The sequence below is a fragment of the Eleginops maclovinus genome, chromosome 21, assembly GCF_036324505.1.
Source record: "Eleginops maclovinus isolate JMC-PN-2008 ecotype Puerto Natales chromosome 21, JC_Emac_rtc_rv5, whole genome shotgun sequence".
Taxonomy (NCBI): Eukaryota; Metazoa; Chordata; class Actinopteri; order Perciformes; family Eleginopidae; genus Eleginops; species Eleginops maclovinus.
In genome coordinates this window covers 1,361,043-1,386,032 of record NC_086369.1, presented here as the reverse complement: position 1 = coordinate 1,386,032, position 24,990 = coordinate 1,361,043, and the positions used below count along the sequence as shown (strand labels likewise).

Below are 24,990 nucleotides of genomic sequence, written 5' to 3'. Positions count from 1 at the left end.
CGCAATTTATGGAGGCATGCAGCAAATTGGATAATGCAGTGGGGAAATTTAACACATTTCCAGATCCTCCACAACCATATCATTTAAGTTTTTAATTTTCCACCTCCTACTCCTCTGCTATGTCCAATGCATAAAGTCCCCGGTGACCGACCCTCATGTTTATTTAAACCCGTTCCTTTTATTTCTGCGGTGTTTTTCCCTTTCAGCCAGCCAACCTCGGAGCCATTCATCAGTCGGGCTAAGTCTAGCTATGGCACTTCACCACAATGAGGGTGACATCAGCTCTCCGCACAAACCAGCGGGTGTGTCAAAGGGAAGCACAATTACAGAGGGACGAGGTGGAGAAATGACCGTGAACGAGGAGGAGAAGATAAAATAACGGGGCAGTGTCAGTCGCATAGCTTCTAATTTTGGTTGTGGCTCGAGTACTACTTTGTTCCACCGAAGGCTTTTATGCTACCGACGCACAGAGGAGCTACTGAATTAGCAAAGACCACACTCACTGAAAACACCAAGCACACACACGGGACAGTGGAGTGAAAGAGGCCCTTTCCTGCAGTGTGTTCTTAGGTTTTAGTGCATGTAAATGGTCTGCAAAGGCTCAAATCCCCTTTCCAGATATAATGAAATAAACACTCCAATTGGCTAGCGCTCTAACACCTTGTAGGTGATAGGCTTAGGGGCGGGACATCTATGAGTGGTTGACCAATCAGCTCTGGTTTCAGACAGAGGGTGAAAAATAAAGAGCTTTTTAAACATTAAAGCCTGGAGACATGTCTAATAAATACTGATATGATCCTGGACATGAGCAGAGTATGTTCTCTTTAATGTTTATCTTGTGTTTTTTTATAATTAAAAGCTCTTTTAAAATATAAAAAATGCAATCTAATCGTCACGAAACAATCCACACAGCCGCAGAAAAAAACATTATGAAAATCATCTCCCAAATGTGGATGAAAGAGAAGGACTGGGATCCGAGTTGAGTGGAGAGCACAACAAAGGAAGCCCGGGCTTGGATCCAAATTAGAGGAAAGATGAAGATATGAAAAGATCAAACCCGAGATGAGGAATGAGAAAAAAGGAATAGGAATTGGCGAACACTGACATCCAGCTGAGCCACGCTGAATCAAATTTAAAAAAGGCGACTCGAGGCAAGAATCGCCTGCAACTTAGTGGGGGAAATAATGAATAGAGTCAAGAAGGAGCCCACACACAGCGTAAGTGTATATATATATATATATATATCTTCATTTATTTTAATATTTAAACCCACTAAAAGTTGTCAATACAACTTTTGAATGAAAGGCACAGGAAAAATCAGACCAGGCTGATATAATACTCAGAGAAAACAAAGAAATTACAGTACAAAAGTGGACAGTTAGTCACGCACGTACAAATCCCTCCAGCTCCTCCATTCAGAGGAAATATATCGGACGACAAAAGGAGAGTAGGGGTTTAAAACCAGGATTCCATTAGCCAAACTTCTCCTTATTGCTTTTCCTCCCTGGGTCAAAAAAACAAAGCGCTGTGCTGTCCAGTTTCCCCCCGACGACACGGCTCATATTTACTTTGATTATTTGTCGACCGAGCTGCATAGAACTCCGCCTGATTCACGACATCTAAAACAAATACTAAAACACACGGAGGGGGTTTTATTTACGTGAGATAAGACCTCCCAATCAAGCATGTATAGCTACGTGATTTAATTCGTTGGTCCGCCGAGTGTAAAAATCAACCAAGTGGTGCTGAGCGTTTAGATATTAAAACACAGGTTTCTGGGCGGCAACATTTTCAAAAGTGCAAGTCAGAAGCGGTTTTTCTGGAGCAAAAAGGTAAGTAATTTGGGATCCTGTTTAGGCTCAACACCAGCGGGATTCATTTATCAATTACACACATTTAAAGGAAAACTCCACACTGGAGGCTGCCCTTAAGAATCACTTCATTCCCCTCTTTCATTAAGTCGAGAAGCATCCATCACTTGTTTATTACACTGGAGGTCAACAAAGCATGATGAGACATCTGGATGGTTGTAGAAAAGAATCAGCCTGTCATCTTTTATAGGATTGTGTACACATTGCTTTGGACAGCTGGGGACCGACTGGAGGGAAAGGTGCTGTCACTCTGTACTGCTCAGGTTCTTAATATTACATATAGCCTCTTTGGTATAGGCACATCTGCATCAAGGGACCGCCACCGTCCAATAATTCCCTTCCTTTCCTATGTGCAGCTGTCTCACTCTGTTTCCTATCTGAACAAAAAAAAACACTCAAAAAAGATGATTGCCAACTGGAACCTGGAAATCAAGTGATTGATTGGAGTAGCAGGAAATTAGACTTATATAGCTGTCAAGGGTTTTCTTTTGCTCCTGCATGAAAAAAAACACCTCTATATCCCGACCCCCTGCCTCTCCTGTCGACCTGCCGCCTGACGGCAGGAGATTCATGCTACCTCCGCCTCCCTGCAGCCATGCTACAGCGAGAGAGAAAGCCACGGCACAGCAAAAACGTCGACGCTCCAGCCCTGAATAAAATAAAACAGATCCTGGGTCCGAAATAAAACAGATTCAATGTTATAAAACAACAGTTCTGATGGGAGTGCGACGTCACTGCCCTTGTTGCTAGGATACTCTGGTTTGCGGTAGCCCGGGTCCACTGTAATGCGAGTACCAGAGCCCTTTATCTAACCCCTACGTATGGCAGCCCACCCTGTGAGAGGAGAGGACACCTCCACCTGCCTCCCTCTGTCCCGGTTCTGAAGAGGCGACGCGCCTCGTCACCACAGTCCGATGCGAGGCACCACGCTGCTCCGAGGGATCAAAGGGGAATGACATCATGTAGGAGCGCCAGAGAGTTCGTGGAGATGAACGGGATGCAGTCTCTCGAGGGCGAACGCCGACCACGTTCATTACCTGGCCGTGGCGGAGGAGGAGGACGAGGCGGCCAGCTGGGTGAGGTACTCCCGCAGCTCCTTGGCCGCCTGGAAGCGTCCGTAGCGCTTCTTGGGCCTGGTGCACTCGTCCAACAGGCTCTCCAGCTGCCCGTCTTTGGCTATATGGGCGGGGGGGTCGTGGAGGAGGCCTCCGGTGGTGCCCCGCCACGTGGCGTAGCGTGACAGCAGGTTCTGGCACACGGCGTAGTAGTTGTGGTCCACGGTGACCCGGGAGCAGAGGGAGTCTTTGGAGAAGGACAGGCAGGCCTCGCGGTCGCACTCCTCGAAGCGACTCTCGTACCACACGTCGAAGTTCTCCGGCTTATCTGAGCGGAGACAGAGGAGGCAGGTAAAAAAAACAGCAATTCAACATAAAGCCGTTCAGAAAGTCAATGCTGAAATAGTTGCAGGGGCATGAGGTTCTGTTCAGGTGTATAAAGAAGCATTTATTGGGTCGTAAGTTCACATAGCATGTACACAGCTTAGAGCAAGATGGAGAGAAACTCTTCTTTTATCCCTTATTCATCAATAGATGGTCAGCACACTAACATAAAAACAAACAAAGTCAACAACATATCTAACATCCCAATACTGTGTGGATTGTGATCTTAAAAATAAAGAGCTTTTTATATCATTTGAGACAAGAGACACATCTGATTCAAAGTAGTCGGTTACATTTCCTTCTATATAGGATGTCCTCAGACCTTAAAGACAAACCATTTTTGTTGATTTTCAGGTGAAAATGTGAGTTTTTCTTATACAAAATGTTGTAATTCAGTTAAATCCTTAAGTTTTTACAGCCCTGAATCAATACAAGCATTGAACACGGAGTCCTGGTTTTAAACACGGAGCAACATGCTTTTAGATATATTTTTGCACAGAGAACAAACCATCCTGCAGTTTATGTGTCATAACGCTCCTCAGATATTCCTTTTCTTTATTAAAACTATAGGTTCTCAGCTGTTGGAAAGCATGTGATCTTTAAGGAAAGATTTGTGCAAATGATAAGCCAAGAAATCAACGTGACTCGAAGGGGCCGAGGTGCCACATTTGACAACCCAAGGGCACTAACAGGAAATTCTTTCCCCCCTGCACACGGCCAAAACAACTCATCTGCACTTTTATATGACAGAAATGAACCACTTTCCAGATTTATTGGACAAATAAAAATTCTCTTTCTTGAGCTTCATTTCCCACAGCTTTTTCCTCTTCGGGGGATTGTGCCGTGAAAAGGAGCGCGAGCCAAGAAGAAAGAATCTAGGAATGATGAGAGAGAGCGATCGGTTTGTGCATTAAAAAGCAGATCGATAGCGTGGTCGGGCAGGGGAGGGGGGGGGCTAGGAGGGGGCGGGACCCAGAGGATGCAAAGACGTAATCAGCGGCTGTAATGCACTTCTCCTCCGGCTCATCAGAACAACTCAATCAAACATCCAGCGCTGCCCTGTTAGCAAGGGGCCCCCTGTGGCCCCCCGGAGAGGAGGGGCACATCAACCTCAATCAGTGAATGTGATGGAGATGGATCCGAGCGTGTGTGTGCACGACCAAGAGCACACACACACACACACGCAAATAGAGACGCCAGCGGCAGCAAGGTGAGGTGAAAGCAATTAATGTTCCAGAACTGGCCGTGCATCAAACCGCAGCACTGATTGACAGATGGCATAGGGAGAGTGTTGCCACACACACACACACACACACACACACACACACACACACACACACACACACACACACACACACACACACACACACACACACACACACACACACACACACACACACACACACACACACACACACACACACACACACACACACACACACACACACACACACACACACACACACACACACACACAGGGCCTTAAATGAAGCATGGGGAAGGTTAAAACTCAAGGACGAAGATGAGCACAGCAGAAAAAGAAGTACTTTCAACTGGAAGAAGTCCGAGGTCTATTTACGTGCGCCCCCCGCTCCCCTCTGTTCCTCTCGTAACAAAGCCGGAATATTTCCAAAGCAAATGAAATCATTTCCAATTCAAATGAGCGGTGGCCACCTCGCCTCTCTTGCCTCCTGCACCCTCCATGTTAAGGAGCTCAGGTCAGTCGTGGAAACATTCACCTCACTCCTCCCCCCCCCCCCCCCGTCTGCACTGAGGAGGCACTGCCGCGCCTGAAATGCTTGTTAGCACGGCCTTACTTGTGGCTTTCAGACGTATGAGTGCGTTTTAACAATGCTGGCTCATGTTAGAGTGCATTATTGAATGTGGGAGAAAGAAGAGTGTGTGTTTGCATGTGTGCAAGAGAGAATGTGTGTGTGTTGCATTATACAGCATGTGTGTGCTTCCTCAAACACTATAAACTCACTGATGGGGAAGGGCTTCTTTCGCACCACTGGAATGTGCAAACAACCTGGAAGCTCGGGAGTGCGTTTCATCTCGCTGCATCAATACGAACGCCCCGGACGAGAGGGGTGTGTGTCTTTCTGCGTGTTTGCCGATCAATTGGCTTCGGTTAGGACTGATGAGAGTCACACACACACACACACACACACACACACACACACACACACACACACACACACACACACACACACACACACACACACACACACACACACACACACACACACACACACACACACACACACACACACACACACACACACACACACACACACACACACACACACACACACACACACACACACACACACACACACACACACTTTAACTTGCCTTCCATCTCAGCCTCTAATTGTAAGGGACTGGCCGCGACCTCGTAATATTCATCATTACCACCCTCTAGGCAAGCAAACACACACACACACACACACACAGATCAGACACACACACACACACACACAGGGCGGGAAGCACGTAAACATTCTGCCGGATTAGGCTCTGAATGGCCGGGGTAAGCTGCTTGAGTCGTCGGGCTCTAAATGTGTCGGCCAAACAAAGGCAGTCTCAACCTGGATTGTGCTGCTGGACGTTCAAAGAGTCTCTGTAATGGGGTTGGAAAATTGCAGCTACTGGCAATAAAATGAATATAAATACACACACACACACACACACACACACACACACACTGGCTTAATCACACAGGGAAAAACTACAGGGAAATGATTTGACTTCTCACACGTCTCTATTTGTTTTCTGCTGACAGATCTTGTAATTTGGCAAAGTGGCACTTTATCTCACGGTAAATTCCACACACACACACACACACACACACACACACACACACACACACAATATCAGTCACTGGGCACACTGGTGGATACCCCCGGCGACACAACAGTTTATCACTGTAATAGGATTTCTGCAGGAGGGGGATAAATCTAAAAAGGCCTGACTGGGTGGTCCTGGTGAAGTAGCCCCCAGGAAGCGGCGCTGAGGGGTAGCACACTGCCACGCTGGAGGGGGGGTGATGTATAGCTTTACTCTGTCCTTGTTATGAGGTTTATTCTGAGAGAGGAAACTAGGGCAGCGGAGATGGCTTGTTATCCGAACTTTGCTTTGATTGGGGCGAGGGGCTGCTGAGGAGGGTATTCTTAGAAGAAGAGCAGCATGTGTACATTTGCACACGGCCCTTCAGTCCTCTGAGACCCTCCCCTCGAACCCCTTGCATCATGTAGTGCAGTGGATGGTTGAGCAGTGTGTTCTGCAGAGTTCAACATGTGGTCAGAGTCACTGCGAGGCTTTTGAGGAACATCTGCTTGAGTAGTAAGTAAATACAGTCCTGGGAAAATGAGCAGTGCGTCTCCCCTGTGCATCTCCAGCTGTGGTGATACACACATTGTCATAGCAACAGGGGGGGATAAGGAATCACCCGCATGCATTACTCACTCTGCTTGATCAGCCTCTTGTCCGCCACCAGGACGTTCTCCGCGTCCACCACGATGACCTTGCCGTCGCGCGGGCCGACCGCGAAGTTGTCGAAGCTGACGTCGAGCAGGTAGAGAGCGAACTCAAAGTCGTTGTTGGTGAGCTGCTCGGCGATGTCCATGAGCTGCCGCGCCAGGTCCACCCTCTTCTCCCAGGGCGCGTTATAGAAGCTCCACAGCTCCTCGCCCACGTAGTTGACGGCGACCATGCGCCCGCACGCTCCCAGGTACTTGGCGAACGGCCAGCCTTCGTCTGAGGGGAAGCTCTGCAGGAGGAGAGTCAGAGGAGGATGTTTTTAGAGATGATTGATAAAAGAATGAACACGTGAAGTGTCAGACAACATTTGCCTGAGTGCATAGTTTCTAAATAAAGAAACACAGGGATGCTGGGGGCCGCCTTGGGTAATGTGTAGCGGTGGATAATCTGCCAAAGGATCACGTGCCGGTTATAACGGATTAAATCTAAAAAAGAAAAGGAGCCAGTTTGTGTTAAAAGCCCCCCAGCTATGAGCTGCTACACCACAGTGCTTCCAGAGGAGTGATGGGAGGTGATGTGTGGTCGGCAGGAAAGCCTCGTGTTGTGATTTAAAAACTGCTGCATGATGTCGACTAACCGCGGTTTGGGCGTGTGTGTGTGTGTGTGTGTGTGTATTACAACCTGATTAATAACAACACGGTAGTGGTATCACGGTTCTGATCCACTCGACTTGTTGAGTCAAATGGAAACCTTAAATGCAATGGTGTTGCTAAGGGACTGGTTTCTATAGGTTCAGGTGACTCACGCCTCCCATACATCACCCGCTTCTGGCAAGTGATAAGCTCCCATCTTTTACAATGCCCCCCCGCCCCCGCCATAGGCCTCTATCTTCCCACCATAAACACGCAGCCATATGCTGGTTTAATGATACCCTGCGATTCCTATGTAACAAATCTCTCCTGGGCTGCTGTTTCTGGCAGGCAGCCGCCGCACGGACAGCATCAGGAGCTCGTGTTTCACAGGAGCCTCCCCCCCTTCCCCCCTTCCCCCCTCCCTTTCCGAAAAAAACCTCGCATCGGAGATAAGGCACCGTGTCAGTGCAGGTAAGGTGTGAACTACTCTGACTGTTGAGTCTCACTTTACACACGGAGGTAATTCAATACATACAGCTTTCAATTCCTGTCCAGAGAGGAGGGGGGGTTTAAATATTCATGGGTGCCCTAACACCCTTTACATTTTAATGCAATACAAATTATTTAAAAACATACAGCTGCTGGGTTTCAAAGAAAAACAGCTGGAGCTCAAACACCGCACAATGTGAGCAGCACTGCAGAGTGTGTGGACATGTTAAGCTCCTTTATTTCATGTCTCTCATAATGAAATGTACTTCAAGGACCCCACCTGTGCAATCAGACAAGGAGCCAACACCTAAACCCAATTAATGCATTGCAAGCGGTCCTTAAATGGACAACAACCTTGCAGAAAAAAGACTTCCACTAGACCATAGGTGGCTCTCCTGTTTAGGAAGGATCCTCCAACCAAGAGACAATTATAAGTTACAGTCTTGGCTGAGCCTGTCTCCCTGAGGTGACCCAATCAATGGCAGGCCAGACAAAAGTCTTTCCAGGAAGAGCTGTCGTCTTCCAGCAGCCTGTCTGTCTGTCTGAGTCCGTCATACTTACACTTGGCAATGACTCCCCTCGACCTCCTTGGAAGAAGCCTCGCGCCTATTAGCCTACCTCTACCTTTTCTGATACAGCAAACCTGACAGGAAGGGGGACTGAGATACTGAGTGCTGACATGGATCCTGCCAATGGGCATTCCTGCACAGGAGATTTTAGGATTAGAGAATTAACGGGCTGAATATCCAATTTTTTGGAAGTACACAAAGATTAGGCTGGATCCCAATTAGGCCCCTGACCCAGATTCAAACCCTCCGATCGCTTTATGTTCAATCTAAGCGGCTCTGTTGACACAACTTAGCCAGTCCAATGTGTGTGATCCTCTCTCTCTCTCTCTCTCTCTCTCACCCTTGGATGGATGGACAGGAAGAGGACGACAAACAGAAGAGACAAACAAGACTGCCTCCTCGCTCCAGTGGACAGAGGGAATAAACCAGCAAAGACCTGCCTGCTAAACACATCTCTCTCTTTGTTGTCAGCTTGCTGCCTGAATGGGAGGAAAAGTAGAGAGACGGCAGATGGGGGAGGGAGGGAGGGAGGGAGGGAAGAGAAGGATGAATGCCCTACGGCTACTTTCAGACACTGTCAACGGCTGTTATGAGAACGCCTTCATGTCTGTCCGGCGCTCGTCCGCGGGTCTTAACAAAGACGTCGCTCATTCTCCGCATCAATTAGCGACGTCTTGACACCTCGCACCTTTTTTTACAAACCTCCCGTATTCAATATGCACCAAAAGTCTCAAAGGTGAGAGCTACTTAACAGGCGGAGAGTGTTCAAAATGTTAGGAGTGTGCTGAAGACCTTCCTGTTTAATAAAGCCCGGTTTTCTTGGTGTAATGGATTTGTTGGATTTGTATTTCACATCCTATATTGTCTTGTAATTGTATTCATCTATTAACCCTGTCATCTGTGTTTGTTTTATTTGCTTTGACGGTGAATGCATGCACATGGGAGTGGGCCTCTTGAGCAGCGTTCGGATTTAAAACCGACCCAATGCAGAGCTTTGATAAATACTCCTCAAGTCCGACCAATCATTCTCCCTTAGTGCGCTTTAAACGGTTACTCTGCAGAAGTCATTAACGTCCGCAATGAGGCGTTCAGGTGGGGGGGTGGGGGTGGACGAAATAAATTGCCTTATGCTACATCCAGTGCACTCTCCATGCATGTCTGAGGGTGCATGTGTGTGTGCCCTGCACAGGTAGGGAGTTTTTACAAGTCGTCTCTCCGTGTGAAAAATGCTGATGGGGCAAATCTGGTAATGTCACATCTGGGCGACTTTACGGTTTTTGAAAGGTCTTATCACTTCTTGTTCCTGTCAGTGGATAAAAAACCTTTTATCTCCAGCTTAGCAAAACCTTTAACTTATTAAACCTCTCGTTTTTTCGGGGCATTTTATAGAATTTCTTGCAGAAAGTGAGGTTGGGGAAACAGGATCGTGTCATTACAGACGACCTCACAGTGACTTCTGGGTTCAAGTCGGACTAATCTAATCTTAAAGGTTGCTTCGGTGCACTAGCCTTGACTGGGGTTGGATGAGGGGAGGGCTGTTTTCCCCACTCCCCTCACTGTAATACAACACAGGCATTCTCTCGGGGGGGAGATTGGAGTGGGCTGAAATGAAACAGGGCCACAGACAAATGGGCAGCCTCTGGAGGAGAGGATGAAACGAATGGAGCGAGCGGCACAGGAACACACACCTGCGTCCTGACATCTGCTGACAAAGGCATGCCCTTCTACTCGGCCACTCGGGGGAGGGTGTGGGCGTGTGTGTGAGTGTATGTGTGAGAGAGAGAGAGAGTTCAAAAAGGGGCTCTTTGTGTGTTTGTGTGAAACTGTATCCAAGTGCATGTGAATGAGAACATGCAACGTGACCGGGGCTGATAACAAGCCCTATTCAGCGGTCGAGTAAACATGAGCGGCTCCCAAGATATTGCCTTGGCCGGTCTGCAAAGCACACTGGTCCGTCAAATGTGCGCACACACACACACACACACACACACACACAGTTTATAAATACAAGATGTATAAAAGAACCAGTTGGCTTCAGCCTCCGACCACAGCAGCAGGGAAATTAGTAGCTTCCCACAGAGGTGTTTCATGTGTGTGGCTCGTTAAAGCTTCTCAGCAGGGTGTGGTGGAAAATTCTCCACATTTTCTGTCCTCTACTCTGCTTCAAAGCAAACAAGTCGGGACAGGTCGGGACAAGAGCAGGGGGGATCAAACCGTGAAGTTGAGGGGAAGCGTGGCGGACGGACGCGTTCACTGCGACACAGAAGAGAGAAAGCCTTTCAACGCCCGATGTTGCAGAATGAACATTACTCAGCCTGTTTATCAAACAGGGCTTAGCACTAAGAAGGAGTCACATCTGCTCTGCCAGGCCGGACTTGCTTTTCTGTTGACCTTGTGTGTCTGGAGGATGCAGGCGAGCCCCGTCTGGCTTTCTGCTGGCCATTTAACTTTAAAATCCAGTTGGTTAGTTCACAGCGAGGAGCTCAGGCCCCACAGGAGAGCCGGGGCTAAGTCCTCATCCTGGCACACATCGGGCGCTATCCCTTTCTTCCCCGTATGATGCTGCTGCCGGTTGTCCTGCTCACCCTGCTTCCTCTCCCTCGCTTTGTTCCACCCCCAAAAACCTGCAACACAGGGCAGTGATGCTGTCTGCTCCAGACATGCAAGCCAGGAAATGCCTCGTCAGAGCAGCGAGCTGAGGAGAAAGTGTGTGTGTGTGTGTGTGTAGGAGAAAGCAGAGAAGGGAGCGATAGAGACTGTTTGCATCTGAGTCTGGAATAGGCCCAGCCTCTTTCTTCAGCAGACACGCGGTTCAAAGAGTGCAAAGTCAGTCTGTGGAGCTGGCAGCAGTCTTGGGAAAACCGTTAAATGAAGAAGACAGAAGTAGAATGGACTGCTGGTGTGTGTGTTTGTGTGTGTGTGTGAGCATGTGTAAGCGTGCATGTGTGTGTGTGTGTGTGTGTGAACACTAAGAAGCTCAGATGAGAAATCAAGACCTAGAGGTCACATAGGATACCAAGACCATGCAGTGTGTCCTCGATATGCATTAAACAGAAACACAAATCTCCCTGAATGCATTGATCAAGGGTTGCCTGAGAGGATCAGCTGTGTGTTGAGGAAGCGTAGCACCATCAGAGGTAATTTAATTGGTATTATACATTTTGACAGACCTTCAGACTCGTTAATCGATGTACAGATTAGGATGATGGCTGTAAAGAAGCTGGATGTTTTGTCTACTGCGTGTGAAATCTGGTGCAGCAGTTACAGCAGGTGCTTCTTGCACAATGCTTAATGAAGGACTTCATGTGTTTAATTATCGGACAGGGTGACAGGTCGTACGGGTGAGACAGGAAAAGAGAGGTGAGGGGAGGCAGAGTGGGATGACAGCAGAGAGGCGACAAGACTTTTATTAAACGTAATTCTACAGCCGTGTGCAGATATGTGTCTAAAGCCTTCCTCGTGTCAGCAGAAGTATCACAAACTAAACTGCAGCACCGGTAAACAACTCCCAGGGGGGGAGGGGCACAGTGCCATCTGCAGCAGGGAAGAGCATGCACGTAATCCAGAGTGCATGTTAGCTGGGTCACTGTGTTATGCAGGACATGCTGCTCGGGGTTGCTACTACATGCTACGCTGCTAGCCGAAACTGACAAAACCCTTCACTGACCTGAACCCGAGCCACCTCATGAATCCCCCCCGCCACACTGGAAGAGGAGGAATGCATGGAGTCACAGGCGGCGGCGGTGTTGACTCAATCTAGGTGGTATTGCCCGCCCACACGGCAGGGGAGGAACCCGAGAGAAGCTTGGCCTCGGACCTGAAGGGCTGTGGGTTTGAGGCCTACATCAAGGGTTGTGTGTTTCAGAGCCTGTGCCAATTATGTTGGAGGAAGTCAAGGTGGGGGGGGCTGCTGTCACTGACCCGGCACTCTAACCTCTCTGCACACATCTTCCCCTGACAAGGAGCGACTAAAAAAGACTTAATGAGAGGCGTCGATTGAATGAAACGTCTTGCAGGAGAATCTTCTCCGAGATTCCCTGACCTCTCATATTTTCTCCCAGGCTGCCTGACGCTTTAATGCAGTGGACGGTTTTATTACTGCAGACGAGCCGATGTGCTAAAAAGCATATTCCTGCTCTAACAACATTAAGCTCTGAGCTCTCGCGGGGCCTCGGTAAAGAACTGCTCGTTCCTGATCCATATTGGCCCGGGGAGACTTGTGAATGGGTCTGCAGAGCTGCCTCTTCTTCAGGAGCTGTGGCTGTAACAGAAGGAAGCTGGGGGGGGGAGGAGAATCTAAAAAAGGAGCTCGGTATTGAGAGAGGGGGGTTCAGCCACAGGCATTTACCTAACCAAACACAGCTGTCATTTGTGTGTGTTTTTGGAGAGCGGGAGAAAGAGAGAAAGGATTATGGTAACACAAGCAGTCTGGCTCATTCAAACGGGGGGAAAACACCACAAAGCTCTGGTTTGTACAACACACAGTCTCTTCTTCCCTTTCCACCAGGGCCTCCGTCCAGCGAGGGAAGCCAAAAAGAGGGGAGTCGGGCCCAGATAACTCCCTGTCTTATCCTAACAGGATTCAGTCTGTACACAAGGGCCTATAAGAATAATGAAAGGGGGTTTGGGAGCACTTGACGCAGGGTTAAGCGGCGTACACAACCTCCTCTCTTATGCACTGAGAGCGTCCCAATCCCCCCCAGACCCAAAAACAAAAAGGGTCTTAATCACAGAGCAGCAACTTAAGCAGTATTTACCGGTGGACCTCGGCCACAGAGCCGGCCGCAGAGACACGAGGCTCGCACTTAAGCCGTGTCTGGGATTAAAAGAAAAGAAGTAAATAAAAAACTACAAACAAAAACAGGCTTTGATCCTCTCTTGCGAGGAGGCATGACCCAGAAAGATTGGGAGATAGACTCGTGCAACCTTTGTCAGAACACGCCTGTGAGAGATTTATTACAGACATATCTCAGCTTGCACAAGGATCATTTTGCACAGAAATCTGCACTTTTTATTTGTAATTTTGTGCAACAATCCCACAAACTGACGTGTACCAGCTTTTCAAATGACTTTTTACATGCACCAGACTTTGGAAATAATCGCTTCTGTGCTGCAGATAAGTTGTAAGTAAAAACTGTGTCTTTATAATAGTTGTTGTGCATCTAGCCTCTTTATTTTTCTAATTTGAGACACCTCTTTTCCCCCAATTAGGCTGGTTCTGTTTGAATGGAGGTTCAGTAGGTCACGGTGGAGGAAAGTTACCACCTTTACTTTGAATTTATCACATTTACTTTGGCTTCCCGACGCGGATGAGCATCCTAATAGATTATGTAGAACGTCATTATGTCGAGCCTCCTTAAATCAACACCCCCCTTGCATTTAGGAAAAATTCAAACAAGCTGGAGTCTAGTTGTGAACCTGGAATTGAAGAATACCCCATAGTTTTATGATAGAAATGTACAGTAAGGGTCCCCAGCACGTAGAAACTGCCAGATGCTCACGTGCATATGTTGCGCAATTAGCATTAATTAGCATTATAGCCTATGGGGACAATAGTAAACAAGAAATGGCATGGCTGATTTGGACTCTTTTGGAGTGCTTTAGGTGGTAATTGAGGATGCTGAGTCCATTTCAGAAATGGCAGTTTTAACCAGAAAATGCATATATATGTATAATTTTGGGTCGATTTGGATGATTTCAGGGATCATTTGGATTGGACAGATTGCCTATAAGACTTGTCCACAGTAGACATAAGTATATGCATATTGTGCTCTCTATATCCAATTGTTGTAACATTTAGTCATGGTAGTCATAATCAGCCAAGCCAGGAGAACAAATATGGCAATTTTCTGGTTAAAACTGCAATGTTTTATCCTACAAATGTCAGAAATCGACTCCTCAATAACCCCCAAAATTCCATCAATTGTGCGAATAGCACAACATATGCAATCCATGTTCTGGTGACCCGTGCTATACATTTCTATCATAAAACGTTAGGGTTCTCTATGCTGGCGACTAAACTACCGGGTGAGACGGTAATAGAAAGGGGGGAGAGGGGCATCTGGGAGAGCGCAGATCTGGAGGAGATGACTGAGTTAACCTTGCAGGCCTGTCACATCCTATTCTCAGCTCCACTGAGCAAGACAGGGCTAAGGACCAGAAATGTTGCGGGCGCAGTCACATGCTCCTGCTGGCTCGCCCAGCTTAATGATTTGGAAGAGAGGACTCGGCTAAATCGAACTAATTTAAAAAGTTGGGGGGACCAGATGTACTCCATCAAACCCCCCCCATCACCTGATGAATCACTGAGTCATCTAGCCCAGGGGGCGAAGCCAAGGATGGCAAATCAGGTTGTAGCCGGGGAAAATTAGGGGGGATTTATTGCTCGCTTTTCATGCAAACAAAGTTACCGGAGAACGAGAGGTGAAATTAAACAGCATCATGTAATTCCTCTGGTTGGCAAAGACACAGCGGCTCGACACGGGGAGATTCATCACAGTAACAGAAAGACCAGGCCAACTTAAAGCTGAATTAGTTAAGAGACGACAGATGAAGCTGCATACGGAGCCTCTCATTGCATAAGGATCTTCATTCTGTCTTCCAAAAACAATATTCCCCAAAGCCAAATTGTATTCCACGTGACACAATCGAGGGATGTGTGTGTGTGCGGTTATGTACCGCAGAGCACACAGAAAAGGCATTGTTGGACGGACCGGCAACAACAGAGCAGATTGTTTCCCACTGACAAAGGAGGTCTGGTTTCTCATAGTGAAAACAGGGCCGATTTACTGCCTGTGGCTTCCAGTCTAAGAGAGGGAGAGAGAGAGAGAGGGAGGGGGAGAGAGAGAGAGAGAGAGAGAGAGAGAGAGGGAGAGAGGAGCTCGCTGAGCAGCCGGCACAAAATGTTATTGACATTTTTTCGTCTGTATGCAGCCAAAAAGGAAGAGATGGAGGGAAGAAACCCTGGCAGCCAAAGACATTAAGGAATCTTTGTCACTAAATATAGCACACTCAAATTAGCGAGTGACACCGGGCTCTCTCAGAGGTGTTGAACTAGGAATCTGTGCAGAAATAAGGACATAAAAAGTCCACATTCGTTCAAGTATCTCCTGTCCAATCTCTAAACACACGGCATTAATTTCTTTACGGTCTGCTGTTGAGGATCAGCACATTTTCACCTCATATTTGGAGCTCAGTGATGCCGATGAAGGTGCTCTCTAAGTCTGTGTGTGTTACCTATCCGTTCCCCCTGACCTGCTGCAAACACCCACACACCCTCCAGTTGTGTCTCCTACCTGCAGGTCACAAGTTCAGCGTGAGATCAACAATTCATGAGCCGCTGTAAACATGCAAAGAATACTGTGTGCGCATCATGTGTTGAGATAAAGATGAGGGTTAACGGGGGGAGGGGGGTGATTCACTGAAGCCTCTGAACTGGGGCATTCAAAATACTGCTCACTGACTCAGACAGAAGAAAGGAGAGGAAGAGGGAGGAGGGGGGAGGACATGCGACCACACAAGGCTAACCAGATTTTATAGATCGTCTGGACTAAAAGGCTGATCGCACCTTTTGTCCTCTGGAAGGCCTGGACGTGTAGGGGGGGTTGGAGGTCAGCATAAGTTATTGAATGTCTGCGCGGGGGCCATGACCATTGTTTTCCTGAAGCGGCCAATGTCAGAGTGAAATTGAAATTGATTGCAAAACCAGAGAGAGAAAAGGGACAAGGTCCAGGACAACTTCACTCAAAAGGCTTTTATTTTGAAGGCTAGCAAAGACTATTAGCATTGATAGCATCTCCTACGTCTCCCACAACCCAAGAGAGGCCAGATGTATATTAAAATTAAAAACAACTTGGGCCATTTACTGATGCATGCTTGAATTATTCAAATCTGCCCTACATCTAGTGTTAAATATGCAGAAAAATCCCTCATCTTTCGGGAGGCCAGCGCTTTTAAACCGTCCGCTACTCTAATCAGAGGATGATGCGTGCTCCAGATAGCGGCGGACGAGTCCTCCCGATGTAGCCTGGAGTTTATGAGAGGGTGTAACGTCTGGATCCATGGAAAAGGAAGGAACAGGAGGATTCCCACCCTGTAATTTACTGGGGGCTTTGTGGGGCAACACCCTCAAATCCAGAGTCTTATCAACAACACCAGACACCTTTTTAATCACGGTGCAATATTCAACCCAACAAGAACTAAAAGCCTCACATGGCGTCTCTCACACACACAGCTCCTGTTAAGTTAAAACACACGTTACCTGCAGAACGAGCGGCTCCGGGTTGAATGCCAAGGTCATGAGCAGCTGCATTCGCTCCGTGTCTTTGAGGTTCTTCAGCAGGAAGCTGCCCGAGTCTTTGGTCTCGGCGTACCTGCGTACAACCCGGTCCAGCAGCCTCTGAGAGGGGCAGTGCACCAGGTCGGACCAGCCCTCCACCACCTCCGGAGTGAGCAGGCGCACGTCGCCGTTGATCCGGGCGAACTCCGTCTTGTACATGGCCTGGATGAGGTCACAGCGCGGCCGGCCCGTCGCCCTCTTGCAGATTTTCTGATCTATCTCGGCCAGCTCCTGATTGGAGCCGAGTCGCTTGAGCACCACGCGCCGGGTGCCCTCCCTGGGCTCCCCGTACTGAGCGAAATAAACATTCTTCACGTTGAAAACGTCCAGGAAACGCAGGCGACCCCAAGTCTCGAAGGACACCTGGCCGTTCATGAACTTGCGGCACCAGCTCGTGCCGAAGCAGGCGGGACACTTGTTGAGGTTGATGAAGCGTCTGTCAGTGAGCTCATTCTTCTGGAAGGAGGCGAACAGGCTGTGGGTGTTCATCAGCAGGACCACAAACAGCCCCACGACCAGTAAGAGCTTCAGACAGCGGTACAGGCGGCCCAGTTTGAGGGGCAGGAAGCGCAGCATGATGGGGACGGGGGAGGGGAGGTATCGAGACGATCGTCGGGGAGCTAAACTCGATGCCTCTCCGTCATGATGTACCGGGTGGCGTCTAAATCGGCAGACAGGGGCGAGGTTGGCACAGCTGCCCCGTGCCAATCTCTGGCAGAGGCAAGTGAGTCATGTTCTCCCTTCTCGGTACTCGTGTGCAACCTCCAGCCAGCAGGCCTGAAATCAAGGGAAGAAAAAGGAGAAGGAAAAGTCATTACATCAGGAGAACCACACATTTCATAACACGGAAAAACATGGTGAAAAACTATATTCTGATACACTTCCAAAGTCCTAACACCCAATACCTCCTATAAAACAAAAAAACCCACTCTGGCACGTAAAATTGTCTCACAAATCTGAATTGCTTGGGTCATTTGAGAGTTTTGAGCAGAAATGAGATGGCCCACAGCCAATGCAATAAACCAGCCTGAGCCTGTTTGAGATCTTTCTCTTTGGGAAATCATTTCTGGAAATAACACAGATAAATAAGAGTATGGGAAAAAGGGGGAAATAAAGTGTCAAGTGATCAAATTAAGAGCAAGTGAACAACATACTCTCCTAGTATAAGCAAGACGTGCTGTGTGAGGATGATTCCTCGGCGGACGCTCCTCCGAAGTGAAGTATCCATCACTTTCTCTTGCAGCGGGATAAAACGCCGTCTGCATATCTCAGCGCCTCAGAAATCTTCATTTATTCCCCCATCTCGCTTCAAATAGAGAAACCACGCTTTGCATTGTGAAGAGAAGTCCCGCTGCGCGTAGTTTAACCTTTGATCAGAGTTGCTCTGCTTCGTTTTATTCAGGCTTTGAAGTTCTTTGAAAATGGCTGGTGTCACTAAAATAATGTCTTAGGTTGTGAGGGGGTGAGGGGGTGAGGGGGAATCTGATTACCTCTATTATGCGCATTGATGGTGATAAGGAGTTGGAACAACACTCCAGCTTTCAGAATAAGAACAATGCTCCATGCTCGACCCCCCAATCAGCTTTTTAGCAATGAGTCTTGTAAGTCTCATAAGTCGCTTTAAGAAAAGACAATGAGTCGGGCCATGCAAATTAGCAATCCTCAATTTGAGCTCATTAGGACATGCCTGTTAGGACGGCTGACTTGAGAGGGCATGGCTAACAAGCAGCCGCACTGGTGTGATTAGCGCCCGTGTCGATGGGTGCTGCTTTCAGATCGAAAAGGGGGGGCTGAGATCTAGGAAGACTGAGGGGCTCGAGGCGACTGAGGGAGCAGCGTTTCTTTAAGAGATGTGCGTCTGCAGAGCGGCAGATAAGGAGTACAGTAGCTCACACCTGGAGCACATCAGGGTAGAGACGGAGCGAATCCAAACAGGGTAACTACGTTTATTTTGAGGGGAAATATGATTCATGCTTTTTCCTCAACACTTGCTGTAGTATTTTTAAATCATCCAGTACATTTTATACCATGTACTCTTGGTGGTGCATGTCTGTTCTGCAGTTTATTATGAGGAAACTGTAATCAACCTTTAAAATGTGTTAAAGCATGAACACACACTTTCCCAATTTGGGATCAATAAACTACCTCAACGGTGAGCATATGCCTTTCTCCCCTGCGCCGTAAATAAGATGAGGTTCGTGTTACTTTACATCCCTTTAAATAGAAGCTTAAATCATCCTCCGAATTAAAACCAAATAGCTACTGTAAATCTTTATGGTAATGTGTTACAATTTCCCCAAGATATGGGTCGGCATTTATTTCATTATTAACTTTATCCTCGTAATGAACGGCACACACTGATATTGCTAATTTTACGCTTTCTGAATTAATCTTTTTTAGAAGACCGTTATTAAATACTACTTTATATTTCACATCCACGTAAAAAAAAAGGAGACATTGCAGAAGCAAAACACGTAGGGAAGGAGGATAGTTTATGCATTTCGTTGGACAACTTTGAGCTGACTCCAGTTTGATAAATGAATAAGCAAACAATCCCTCAGAATGAGCACCAATGCAATTATTTAATAGAGTCTGGGAACAGTTCATTTAAATCCTATATGCATGTTGAATTGGGAAGTAAACCTTGTTGGGAGAAAGAAGTCTGCATGGAGAAACCTCTAAAAACAACAACAGCAAGTGTGTGTGTGCCTTCTTCTGCAGCGATTGAGAGGAAGAGGATTGCTCTGGGTGGTAAAACCGAAGATCCCGTTGTTATAAAGATCTAGCATTTTAGCATCCAGTCGCAGCAGCAAGACTTTGGGAGCAGATCTGAGCTTTTTAGGGATCAGAAAAGGGCTCCAAGAGGACAAAACACATCCTGATCCAGGCCCTGAAAATGATCATCTCTTTATCCGTAGGAAAAAGCAACGGAGAGCAAACAAGCTCAGCAAAAAGGCCTGGAATGTGGCACAAGCTGGCTAACAAGGCTACCTCCTCCTCCTCCTCCTCCTTCAGAGGAACAGTAAGGCCTCAATTACCTTGCGAGCGTTACCTGGATTATGTCGATGACCGTGCTAATTGCCAAAGCAAAAGGATAAGCCACACACTCCATTTAGTTTCTGTTAACGAGAGGGGTTCAATTGCCTGAGATGTTGACAGTGAGATGCACCGATCGGCCCCCTGATGGCTTATCCTTGATCCGGATCTTTTGTTAAGCATGGAGCAGGAGGCTATAGGAATTAAATGCTACTACTGCTTCTTAAAAAGCAAACTGCTGAGACGGAGGAGGAAAAGATGCATCGTCATTTCAGATATTTTGGCCTTGGTAATTACACATTCTTCTTGTGAATTAAACACCAGGAGAATCATTTATTTAACTTCCTCTATGTTTATTATAGTATGCCAGTCCATGGTGGAGAGGGAGGCCGACTGTACAGAGCTCAAGGTTGTATACTCAGGTTTTTGACAAGGTTAAAGTTCACCTAGACGTTTCAAATTAAACCCAGATGCACGTATTTTAACACAAAGCAGTATTTTCTCTTGTGCCCACGTTAACGTATGCTTTAAATTAGCCTCACTTTTCCAGTCCTCTACTCTGCGATGAAGAGGAGGAGGATGCACAACACGAAGAGGAAAACCCTGTTTAGAGTAAAACTACCTCTCAACGCTTGCCAAAAGTGGGCTAAGAAAGTTTCACTCGGCCTACAAAGTAGTGCGGTGAGTGCTTGGAAGGAGAGGAAAAAGAAAAGAGGGCAAATCAAAGGATGCCTGACTCCTCATGCATGGGAGATGAGTCTCGCATTCAAAATGTTCCAAGTTTGGCAGATGTTAAGAGCCACAAAATGGCTCATTACTGTGACAGGATGAAGCACCCGTGTTGGCTTAAAACAGAATGAAAAAAAGGTCAGGACGGCGGGAGGATGACACTGTGTTATTCTAATATCTCACGGTTTCATTAAAAACTTCGATAGAACAGAAACCAGATAAGAAAGAAGAGAACACTTCCGCCCTTGAATTATCTTTTTGTGTGGTTCCTGGTAATGGTGTACTCTGGGCTAACCCATTTCCTTCGACTGCACCTGAGGCTAAACTTCATTACAGCATAATGAAGTTTAGCCTCAGATGAACACGCTTGATGAATTCCACTGGAAATGCAGAGGAGGGGGAAGTTTTGTAAAGGGGGTTAAAACTCAGTGAAAGGGTTGGAAATGTAAAGCTAATGGACGGCGAGGAAAGAGGACTCTTGAAAGTAAATGGAAGGAGACGCACACGCCTACGTAGCAGACCCCCCCTCCATTGCATCGAACTGAGGAGAGGAACTACTGTTGCCAAGGTTATCGACAGAGGGAGTCAATAATGTTTGATCAAAAAAACATTCAGCCGGATCTGAAACACGGAGACGGGTGGATACAAATGACGGCTAATGGGACACTCGGAGATATAGAAACCAATTAACGGCATCCCCACATCAGCTGGAGGTTCCGATGAGAACATATCAATATACTTTGCAGCAAAACTGACGCAGCTGTTTGGAAACTGAGTCTGTTCTGTTTATTTTAAAACAGCTTCTTTATTACAAGAAGTTTGAAAAGCTGCAAAGCAAATGTGTTGGCTGATAAAACACAAGCTGCCAAAACAAAGTATGTTTGCAGAAGGGGGTGGGATTGATTATCTGACAGATGTTATTTAATTTAAGGTCCCTCCTCATGTTGCTCCATTAATCCCAGTTTGATTGGCTGAGGTCAGAGACTCAAATGTACCGATCCTGTGGGAGCTGTTGAGGCTACGATTACAAAACATGTCCCCGCTGAGAGCCGAGAAACATTCAAATCAACCACCAGCAGATAAATCTTAAAGTCTCTCGGCCTGTTTCTATAGTTCCTTTGACTAACCTCGGCTCCACAATTAGCCTCCTGTTATGGAAAAATGATCCCCAAGCAGCCTGTTCTATTCATCAGACCGAACAGAGGAATTCCTGAGCACCCGTTATAGACTCTGTAACAGTGAGGCTTCGGTGGTAATCTGTTTTTCTTCAAAGAAATCGAGGATAGAGTTTGCAAAGAGCGAAGCAATCTCAGGGTCAAGTGAGTTTTACATTCATTTTCCACACATGAGCCTCTCTGTCTGATGGACGGTTCAACCTGCTGTCAACAACAAATGCAAATCAATCGGTCAACACTGGACCTGTTGACTTTAATCTGAGTACTCACAAAGTGCAGGGCTCTGTACAAAGCAAGACGCATATGTTTTGTTGATGAAATATTTGTAACAACCCATTTAAAACGATGACTGCTGCCTCAGGAGAATAAATCCCTCTCTGACCGCAGAGATGTTGCAAGAGTATAATATGTTCTGCATTAAATGACCAGAGAAACACACGCTTCGAGGGTTGTTAACAGATCGTTTATCAAAGAAATGTTTATTCTACCTCACATGCCTGATATTCTTTCAATAGATGAAACAATTACAAGAAACAATGCTGTAGGGTTATGTACAATCGTTTTAATGCCAAATTGTATTGTTGCAGTGGTTCTAACAGGACATATTAAACCCCTGCCTCCAATCAGTGGATTTAAGCATCTGATAAGAGTTTATTACAATAATAAAAATAAAAGAGTCTTATCTTAACATTTGATCAACAGAGATGCTCCAAGTGTCAAGCATGCCTCACAACACCGAAAACCAATCTGGAGGGAGACAGTGGCGTAAAGTAAAGTACATTTACTAAAGTACTGTTTTTAAGTAGAATTGCGGTATTTTCACAAAATGCATCATTACACTTTGAATTCTCTACATTTTGTAAGAAAATGTTCCACTTTTTACTGCACTACAGTAATTGACATATTTATGTACTATGCAGATTGAGATTATTAATACACAACAACAGTATATTATAGGTTAAGCTACCCAGTAGTGTATACATTAATTCAGATAAACCCCACCTTCACTGAGTGATAAACGCATGAATGCAACTTTTATCAAATACTCTCAACATATCTGGAGCTTTAAATGGCTATTTTGCACAACGAGTATTTTTTAATACCAATTCTTATTTTTAATGCAATGCTTGTAATTGATTATTTCTACATTATAGTATTGCTGCTTTTACCTAAATAACTAAATCTGCTTCTTCCACCTGAGCTTTTTAAGCCATTTATTACAGGGAAAATGACCCTAAAATTCCCTTTATGGCATGCATACGAGTCCAGACTTAGTTCAGCGTGTACACGGACTGGAAGAGAGGCAGAAAACTGTGAAACAAACCTGTATGACTTTCTTTCCCCCTCTGGTCTGCAGAAATGTGAAGCTTATCTCCTCCTGGAAATCATTCTGTGAAGTTGCAGCTTCTTGCAGACATTATGCAAAGCGACAAACAGCTCGACGAAGATCTCTATCAGGCAAACTCACACGGCTTTTCCATGTCTAGCTCCTGGGTTGCTAACCAGCTAGCAGCAGGAATAAACAGTTGTGATGTCGGGATTTAACTCTTCCTGTACCAGCTGTTTCCGCATGGAAATCACGGTGCTCTTCACACATGGTGCTGTGCATTAAGGTCCATATCTGTCCGCTTATCACGCGTCCCTTTGTGGTCACGGAATAGCCTCTTTCTTGCTCTTCTTGTCTCTGTAGCTCACTCCTCTCCAACACCACAATGGGTTCTGTTTCCACTCTTTTTTTACAACAGCATCCTCTACGCGCTTCACGACACCCGCTGACGGTTTACGGCGCTGGTTGCTAAGCGATCATTCCGCCCCCAGCGCAGAGTATGTTTTGTGTTTACTTCTGATGTAAACAGGATGTATGTGACTCTTCATTTCAAGCTACTGTACACACTGTTGTGTTCAGTATGTTGGTGTATTAGAGTATCATCATGTATTCTGTATATTTCATAATGTTTAGCTACTCCTCTGATGATGTCTTTTTTGACTGAGAGTATATATAGTTTTTAAAGTATCTTTATTTTATTCTATTTTATTTAAAGGAAAATACAAACATATCAACCAAAAAAAACGTATGTTAATGAAAATGTGACCCAATTTAATTTAAATGTGAAGACAATACATAAAGATATATGTAAAGTGATTCTGTACAAAATGTAAGAGACAACCTGCAGCATCACAGGTGTCATCGCTATGATTTTGACGAAATCATCCAGCAAAAGATACTCAAAAACAACTGTTACTAAATATTTTAGGGTGTTTTGAGCTGTATAATAAAACAGCCCATTGTTTTTCTTTATCAGATAACACAGTAGTTAGTTTGACCTCTCTATACACCATTAACAACACCTCTAATAATACAAGTATACTGAATTAAACCGTGGTCAATTCAGTTAACATAATGGTAAAAATGATTGACACATACCAAACGTGGGCCACTATTAAAGCATGTTAACATGTTCCCATTATTACATTTGAAGTAAATAAAAATAGCACAATGGGTGACCACAAACCAACCAACATGTAATTCAAACTGCTAATTAAGGCTCATTACTAATTCACTTAGTGCTAAGGGACAGAGAGGGCCCGTTAGTTTGCTTTCACTGCCATCTGCTGGAGAAGAAGAGGACGCCAAAGAAGGTCCAATGCATTCAGGAAACACCGGATTTATTTTATAGCATAGGAACCATTTAACAGATTTCTGACATTGCTAAACAGTCTGTACTCGGCTCATTAGACATTAATATGTAACACGTGTTTAGATTCTGTTTGCATTATAATGTGCAATAATCACAGTATCAACATTATAACGTCTCAATATTTTTATATGTTATTTATGTCACTTAAACTGATTTCTTAGCTATAATTGTGTACTTATTTGTCTTTATTTTAATTATATTTATTAGTAATGTGTGCTTTCTTCTACCATTACCACCGCTTGCCATTTCTACCTGCTATGCCGCGTTTGCGTAACACCGTACATTTCGCTGCTGTGGGACCCATAAAGGAATTCTGATTCTCCTCATACCCATTTGTTACTTTAATAGCTTATAGTAGCCTACAGAACATCACGCTTTCTATTTCTATTCACATTTAATAAAACATTACTCACTGATATATATTTGTAAGTATTGTAGTTGTTTTTCAGAGGGAGAGCAGGTAACTTCCGTACGTTTGTGAGGAAACTATGACCTCCGAGTTACAGTGAAGGCAGCAATTGAATCAAAGA

General features: G+C 46.0%; 1 protein-coding gene across 1 annotated transcript; it reads right to left on the bottom strand.

The window, feature by feature from the left end:
* Positions 1–1,218: 1,218 nt before the first annotated feature.
* On the bottom strand, positions 1,219–23,463 carry dipk2ab (divergent protein kinase domain 2Ab). The gene is made up of 4 exons (XM_063912189.1): positions 23,086–23,463; positions 16,744–17,598; positions 6,779–7,082; positions 1,219–3,254 (listed from the first exon to the last, which is right to left on the bottom strand). Exons 2-4 carry the CDS (start codon positions 17,395–17,397, stop codon positions 2,905–2,907), a joined length of 1,308 nt encoding a protein of 435 aa, XP_063768259.1. The 5' UTR covers positions 17,398–17,598; positions 23,086–23,463; the 3' UTR covers positions 1,219–2,904.
* Positions 23,464–24,990: the final 1,527 nt, after the last annotated feature.

What these genes read in the sequence shown, in the direction of transcription:
- dipk2ab (XM_063912189.1), bottom strand. Translation starts at nt 17,397, where the DNA reads ATGCTGCGCTTCCTGCCCCTCAAACTGGGCCGCCTGTACCGCTGTCTG. An exon ending in CGGAGCCGCTCGTTCTGCAG is followed by an intron (nt 7,083 to 16,743) that starts GTAACGTGTGTT and finishes CTCCTCCTGCAG; the next exon opens with AGCTTCCCCTCAGACGAAGG. An exon ending in CAAGAGGCTGATCAAGCAGA is followed by an intron (nt 3,255 to 6,778) that starts GTGAGTAATGCA and finishes GTCTCCGCTCAG; the next exon opens with ATAAGCCGGAGAACTTCGAC.